General features: G+C 36.9%; 1 protein-coding gene and 1 long non-coding RNA gene across 7 annotated transcripts; one reads left to right on the forward strand and one right to left on the reverse strand.

The window, feature by feature from the left end:
• LOC109213943 (ribose-phosphate pyrophosphokinase-like) lies at positions 1-1,707 on the forward strand. 5 transcript variants are annotated; one of them, XM_019377787.1, is made up of 4 exons: positions 1-591; positions 1,076-1,147; positions 1,240-1,382; positions 1,474-1,707. In XM_019377787.1, exons 1-4 carry the CDS (start codon positions 567-569, stop codon positions 1,513-1,515), a joined length of 282 nt encoding a protein of 93 aa, XP_019233332.1. In that variant the 5' UTR covers positions 1-566; the 3' UTR covers positions 1,516-1,707. The 5 variants fall into 5 exon arrangements, 3 of the variants coding, with proteins under 3 accessions (XP_019233332.1, XP_019233329.1, XP_019233330.1); XR_002066095.1 differs by having other exon boundaries at positions 2-461; positions 1,076-1,157; positions 1,467-1,707; XM_019377784.1 differs by having other exon boundaries at positions 2-591; positions 1,467-1,707.
• Positions 1,708-3,530: 1,823 nt separating this feature from the next.
• LOC109213944 lies at positions 3,531-6,599 on the reverse strand. 2 transcript variants are annotated; one of them, XR_002066096.1, is made up of 2 exons: positions 5,475-6,599; positions 3,531-5,373 (listed from the first exon to the last, which is right to left on the reverse strand). It is a non-coding gene; the product is annotated as an uncharacterized LOC109213944 (long non-coding RNA). The 2 variants fall into 2 exon arrangements; XR_002066097.1 differs by having other exon boundaries at positions 5,469-6,599.
• Positions 6,600-7,650: the final 1,051 nt, after the last annotated feature.

A 7,650-nucleotide genomic window follows, 5' to 3' on the forward strand; every position in this document is an offset into this window, starting at 1 on the left:
AAAAACCCCTTCTTTACTAAGTATTAAAAAGATTCACAGTTGACCTACAAGATATAGGAATCCCTCTCCCCCTCCTGAGATCTGATGAAAAAATTGGGTCAATTTTCATGTTTTGCAGGGAATTGCTGGTTCCCACGTCTAAATGTAGGACTGATGACCGTAGACCCTTTTGTTGAGGGGGGGTGGTGATGTTTATGTGGTGCAATCTTTAAGTGAGCCCATAAGCCAAAAGCAGCTTATGCACTGGTTACCTGTCCTGCAACCTCGCAACTGGTTACCTGTCCTGTAACGCAAGTGATAACTCCATCAGCACGAGCAATTACTTTAGCCAAAAAATTTATAATGGATCACACCACATAGTTCCTTATTTTGGGCTTGATGAGGAGTTATCCACTACAAATTTTTTGGTTAAAGTAATTGTTTGTGCTGATGGAGTTATCACTTGTGAGGTTGCAGGACAGGTAACTGGTATTTTCCTTTTATCAAAAAAAAAAAGAAGCACCAATCGTTAGTTTTGTTTGCTGACTTGTGATCTCCTCCTTTGTGTTTTGCAAAATCAGAAGCTGATGGTGGATTACCTTGCCTATAAGGGTATACGTGTTCCCTCTCCCTTTACCTCTAGTGATATGTTTGTTCCCTTATATGTTAAGAAGAGACATTTGTTTTTTGAGCTTTTTTCCTGTTTACAGAGCTTCCCCTAAGATAGAGACCCCGCCAATATCAACCACTAATTTAATCTCCTTATTAATCATTTGTTGAGTAACTTCAGTACTTGGTCCAAAGCTTGAACCAGCCACTTTATATTCAGAATTAAATTCAGTGAAATTGGGACTGTTGAGTACTCTTCCTTTGTTGGATTTTTTCACCTCCTTACTCTGCTGTGAACCATTCAGTTGAGCTGAGGCTTCATGTTCAAAGGCATGCTGGTCTTTATTAGCACTATTAGCTGTTTCAGCAGTCACAGTTAATTGATTATGGTGCACATTTGCATTGCTGCTAGATTATGTGACTTCATGAGTATTTGTAGGTGAATCTGCTTCTAAATTGTCTTGTTATGGTTAATGATTGTTCACAGAGACTATTGCTAGAGGAGCTGATTTCTTACGACTGGAGGGGGCTCGGGAAGTGTATGCTTGTAGTCCATATGGTATTTTTAGGTACTTTTGCTTTACATGTGTTTGGAACTCTGGGCTAGTTTAGCTTTTTGCTGATTTTGACCAAAATATTTTCTTTTTACAGCTCTCCGGCGATTCAATGGAGTGTTTAATGAGGTCATCGTCACGGATACCATCCCGGTGGTTGATAAGCATTTTACCCAGTTCTGTTTTACCTATGGCAGAGGTGTTGGGAAAGCAATTTTGGACCTACACAAGGAGTTCAGAGTAAGTGGCAAGAACACCTCTCATTCCCCCTTTTCTCGTTAAAATTCCTTAAACCTCATCTCACTATCTAACTTGTGTTTCAAGGTGACAGGTAGATTGTCCATCGGAGCAAGAACACCCCTTGTTGATATGAAGGACTATGTTTTGTTTTGGTATTGTAATAGATTGCATCTAGACTTTGTTTTTCGTTTGTTTGGTATTATGTTCTTTTTGGTGTTGTTGCACTAAGACTTTATTTCCTTTTGTCTCTGTCACTTCTAGTCACCGGACATATGGTGTACAATCCCCTTGACAATTTTAAAGTTGTTTTAGTTAGTATTTTGGAGCATTGTTTTAGTATTTTATTTTAGTTAGTGGCTTCAACATTTTATTGGGGAAGCTCGCTAATCCGCTTTGAAATCAACTATAGCATTTAGAAGCTAATGTTTACCCAAAGTCGATTGGGAATTTGCTAGTTGAAACACTTGATCAGATTGCATCAGGGCAGCCTTCAGGTTTGAATGCGATAGCCTTTGATGCTCTTACTCATCCTTGTTTAGAAGGACATGTGCCAATGGTCACTACCATCTCAAAGGTTCTTTCCCAACTTCTGATGCATCTAAACTGCTTTGGAGAGAAGAGGTGGAGAGGTTGGAAGCAATAGAAAAACATGGAGCAGTTGAAGGACAAGGTTGTGGTTTCTAAAGCTTTAGGTTCACACAACTCTTGCTAGTAATACTTCTACCTGGTGGTGCTATATTGAGCGATGAAAATAATACTACGTATTTTACTAGAGCATGATGTGTCAATTGTAAAAGGAATTAATGTTCTTCATTTGCAAGGGAAAGATATAAAGTAACACATACTAATTCTACTCATGTTGCAATTTGGAGCAACGGCGGTGCACATAGTGTGAAAGATGTTCTGCCACTAATTGTACAGATCCTAATCCACGAGTGATGAAATTCAGCCCTTATAAAAACACTACAATTAGTGCTAATCCAATCCAAGTCAAGATATCCTATACTGGGTGAGAATAACTTGTTGCAGCCTCACATGAAAATTAATAATAATGCTTCAGTTTCTTTTTTTCTTTCTTTTTTTTTTTGGGTAAATAAATGCTTCAGTTTTAAGTCAAAGTTGAGTTCAAAATTGGAGCTTAAGCCTTCAGGAGTGGCAGTCACACTCACACATAACTCTCAAATAGCAAACTACGCTCCTCTTTCACTCGTTTTTCTATTATGCATAGACTTGGATCAAATGTTTATTGAAGTCGAACTTTGTTAAAGAAAAAACATATACATCATAGGCCTATGATTCTACTCCAAATGGGAGAAGTGCAGCAGCCACAATCCTTCCTTCTTCATTTAAAATGTTATAAGTTGATGCTGCATTTCTCCGCAACACAGATGAAGGAATGTAAGCAACATAAAATGGATGACAGAAAGAAGATCAAGCTCTGATCAACAAATATGTGCAACAAAACATGATTTATGTTTGTAAACAACCAGATTGCAATTTGCTTTTTCATGTGAGTAGCCTGATATCACTCCACCAAAACATGTATGATTCAGTTATGGGTTCATTGTGTCTATTAAGAAGCACCTAACCAGTTTATTTTGTAAAGAACCACATGATTCGGAGATAATATGTTTCAATCATTGCATTGAAATTTCAGAAAAGAATGAGAAAGAGAAAAGCCACTTTCAAAACATTGGCTGATAATTTGAAATGTTTATGCTACCATAATACTCGATTCAGAAATTAACTAACCAATAAGAAAAGCATTAAGCAAGTTAAATGTCACTGTTCTGGCACTGCTTTGCTGGCTGGCTAATCTACTTGTTTTTAAACTCCTTTCAGGAATATCAAAGAGATCCACATGTTTCCATCTTCCAATAATAGTTTTTGACAAAAACTTCCAGAGACGTTGAGTACATGGTGGGGTATGATGCAGTAACCAAGAATAAATCGTGCTCAGAACTTCTATGGCTACCCATCTCATCTATCAGACATGATCTCATAACTACTGAAATAGTTGTGCATAAACGATAATATAGCCCCTTCCTTTCTTCTTCATTAAAAAACACAGAACCATATACTTACAGAATCAACTGCTTCTAATTTCATTCCAGTAGAACTAATAAAGGCACGAAGCTCAGGATTTACTGTTTGAATGTACCTCCCGCAGCCAAGAAGCAGAATCTCTGCAATGAAGTTATATTAGGAACAAAGACAAAGAAGAAGCTGTAGTATAAAATTAAGAAGATAATCATTCCTCAACGAAACTCATTGGGTTAAATACTAATCAAAATGGACTTCAGATTCCTGTAGAATTCATAAGTACAACTAAGCAAATTTCAAATACAAGTTAAGGATTTTCTCCAAGGTCAAACAAATTAGTGCATCATGTGTTAAATAACATTTTCCAATGACAAAGAAAATCAAGTAATAGACTTAGGCAAAAAACCAGACAACCTCAACTGCAAGATATTGGGAAAGAGTCAATCTACATTGAACGCCATACTTTTCCCTCTATTGGCAATTGTAAATCAGATGGAGGAAAATATGGACACAGCATATTTTAAGAATAGCTAGAGCATACTTTATTCCAATCTATTTTACCTACTCTCTTTTCTAATCCATCCCAAGAATATTTAACTACCATGAATACTAACGGTTACTTCTCCAAGATCTTAAGTCAGTATAAAACACCCACACCTTTTGACTGCTTTAGCTTTCAAACACACCTTCCCAACACATTGAACTTGCACCTTTAACTGATTGATTAAAATTTAAAACCTTTAGCTACCTTGAATTACCAATTTGAGTTTTTCCCCTTGATTTCAAAGAATACTAGTACCAATATAGCTGACAAAGGAGTATAAACTTTCCAGAGATGATCTGTATCAAATAAGAAAGATTTGCTTATTGATGGCACATAGAGTAGAGCCAAAAGAACCCAACCAAAGCAAAGTAGCAAATCCATTTCAAGCAGGAAACTGCACCAAACAGATTTGCAGCAATCTTATAGTGTGATGTGTACATCAGAACTGACACAAATTTGCATAATATTTCCCCTTTTTATGTGGAAGAAGAAATGAAATGAAGCTGAGTACCACTGATAGACTTCCAAAACATTTCAATCAATGCTGCTAGCTTGAAAGGAAAATGGGTTAAAGAACTTTTAAAACATCAAAAATAAGATAAACTTGCTTGGTCTCTGCAAGAAAAGGAACAAGCAATGAGACATGGAAGGACCAAAGGAATGGGCACCCGAACTATGTTGCACATGAACATGAAGGTAGGTGCAGAGAAAGTGAGAACCATCAGTTGAACATTGCACTCTTCAAACAGACCAATTGCTACTCACCTCGAACTGGTCGCACAACCTAGAAGATAGATAAGCGCATGAAGCCACATACCAAAGGCACGTCAAATGTGACTATATAACCAAATTGAAAAAGGAAACATTGGTTTCTTTTGAGGGAAAAAAGGCTACCCATAAGTGAAGTCCATGCATATAACGAAAGTGTTGGACCTTGTGACAAAGCAAAAAGTCTGAACAAATGTGATATAAGGGTTCCGGTCCTTCTCGACAATGTACTACTCCCTTTAACCCAAATTAGAATTTTCCAATGACATGGTTAAGCTATACAAAGTTTGTCTCTTATATGGTTTACTATCCATCAGAAGAGCATATGGAGATACGACTAACTTTTTAGCTTTGCAGACATAAAAGAGGAAATAGTTACATATGATATGGTAAAAGTTGGGACCATATAACTGTTGTTCTTGTGTGACATATGATAGAACTTCCTTTTTTAAGAAATTGGACATAACAACATCGAGCAAAAAGAGGCATACAACTTGGAAGAGTGGACATTCTTTCACTCTGCTGTCATTTTTGGTCTTCCACTGAGCTGGTGGGTATCTGCATCCTTAACTTCGCTTGAGCACAAGCTAAACCATACTGAACCAGTTCGATTGGCTAGGCTAGTCCAATCCAAATCTACAATCAGTATTTCCATGTCTATCAACTTCAAATACGTTTCTATAATGGAAGGTACCAGATTTCGCTGTCCAATGAGGAGCAAAGGTAAGTACCTTTACCTCTGAAAATTTCTTGACATGTCAAGCTATTAGCAAGTTCCCAAAACAAAGCAAGCTACCTTCATAATGCACCCCATTAACTTTGAAGCTGGTGTCAGTAAACCTACAATGAGCCCAAAAAAAGAAACTACCAAAATAACATTCAATATATGCATCAGGTAGTCAAACATATCCAGATATCTTGAAGTTTAAGAAAAAACACCACAAGTTAGCTTTTAATAAAGAGTGTTAAAACTTATACCAAAATTTGGACTGAGGCCATTTGTGCATCTTCTTAGGCTACCTGATTTGGATCATGATCAAAATTAAATTGAATCACTATTTTTCAGACATGGGCAATGCCCAGAAGAAACTCTTTTGGGCCTGGTATAAATCGTGGCACTGTGATCCAAATGAGCTAATTCCAACATCAATCAACATAGTTATAGAGGAGCTTGTGATGGAAAATCTACCAAATCACTATTCTAGATTAATTGCGAACAAATAATATTACATTCCAAAAAAGAGGTTAAGGAACTCGTCCACCCAAAAGGGCTATGAAGCTATAGATTAGCTTGACACAATTTAAGATGCAAAATACAAAAGTCCACAAGCCTAGTAACACTTAGCAAGATAGCCCCCTGAATTGTATAGCTTGATTTGTACTCCTTTGAAATATTATCCATAACCAGGCATTTCTGTTAAAAACCACATTTTTGAGTCGCCGAAGCCATAAAGAACATTTCAAGATTAGAAAATGTGAAGATTTACCATGTGGTATGGGTTGTTTGTACACTATTTATAAACGGCATGGGTGGCTTTCTACTTTTCACATATAATTTTCAGCCCAACAGCAATGCAGGGTTTGGGTGAACATTATTAGACTAGTGCTACAGAGCAATTGGATAGCAACTTCAACCTACTGTTTTCTTCCTCCGCCACCCCCATCCCTCTTTAAAATTTAGAGAAACCACTGTGTCCTTTATCAGTCTTCTTGCCTCTACACAAAAGCAATACCAGAGAGAGAGACCAATTCTTCGGGTTAGTTCGTTTTATTACAAATTTAAAAATAGCCATCAAGGGGAAGAAAAGAAAAGAGTAATAGGCTGTGTGAAGATGAAAGCTAATAGGAAAAAAAGGAAAATATATTTGATACAGAAAAGATTTTGATCCTTTGATTAAGCTAATTGTCAAAAGTACGGAGCAAAAATGAATATAACCTACTCCAGAAATAAAATATTGACATAAGCTATGTTGTTCGGACTCTTCGAAAATATTATCAGTTGCCTGTCGAATCTTCCAAATGAAGTGTAATCTTTTGGAGGATACGACGCAGACGTGACAGCATTTTAGAGAATTCGTGCAACATAACATTTGAACACAAATTCAGAAGGAAGAAAGGAATTAATTTTCTTTCAGTATAATTAGTGTTAGGAATTAATAGAGTTCTACAATAAAACTCGGGCTAGGGTAGCAAAAGCTAAAATTCACAATACTTTTGGCTTTGCTGAATTTAGCTCAATTAAAACTTCAGATATGACTAAGAAATGATCGCCTTTATAAAAGTTATTGTCCATATATATTCCCACATTTTTTGTTAAAATTTACTACAACTCACTGTGTGCAAAATCTCTCTCTAAGGTACAGGTCCTTGTGTTTCCCCCAAAACCCACAAGTCTACATAAATTACAGAAACAATGAAAATAATGGTCGATAGGCATATTCCTAAAGCCTATGATGACCCTTTTGTTTTAGAATTCGTTTCCGTGTTCTGAGGCCTTAAAAACCTCCTGTTATCTATTTTCGATTTGCGTGCGCAGTCCGAACGCGGTACCGGAAAGCTTTTGTGTGAAAAATTTAAGAAATAATGATTTTTGGCTTAAAAATATGATTTTAGTTGACTTCGATCAACATTTTGGGTAAACGGATCCGGACCCGTGTTCCGACGGTCCCGGAGGGTTCGTAGAAAACTATGGGACTTGGGCGTATGCTCGGAATCGAATTCTGAGGTCCCTAACCCGAGAAATGAATTTTTGAAGAAAATTGTTTGCTGGAAAATGTAAGGATTTTTGAAATGGAATAGTGTGTGATCTCGTTGGTATCGGGCCCATATTTTGGTTCCGGAGCCGGGTACAGGTTTGATATAATATTTAAGTCGTGTCTGTGAAATTTGGTGGAAAACGGAGGTGATTTGATG

This window comes from Nicotiana attenuata, unplaced genomic scaffold (genome assembly GCF_001879085.1).
Source record: "Nicotiana attenuata strain UT unplaced genomic scaffold, NIATTr2, whole genome shotgun sequence".
Classification (NCBI taxonomy): domain Eukaryota; kingdom Viridiplantae; phylum Streptophyta; class Magnoliopsida; order Solanales; family Solanaceae; genus Nicotiana; species Nicotiana attenuata.

What these genes read in the sequence shown, in the direction of transcription:
- LOC109213943 (XM_019377784.1), top strand. Translation starts at nt 567, where the DNA reads ATGGTGGATTACCTTGCCTATAAGG. An exon ending in GTATGCTTGTAGTCCATATG is followed by an intron (nt 1,148 to 1,239) that starts GTATTTTTAGGT and finishes TTCTTTTTACAG; the next exon opens with CTCTCCGGCGATTCAATGGA. An exon ending in ACCTACACAAGGAGTTCAGA is followed by an intron (nt 1,383 to 1,466) that starts GTAAGTGGCAAG and finishes TTGTGTTTCAAG; the next exon opens with GTGACAGGTAGATTGTCCAT.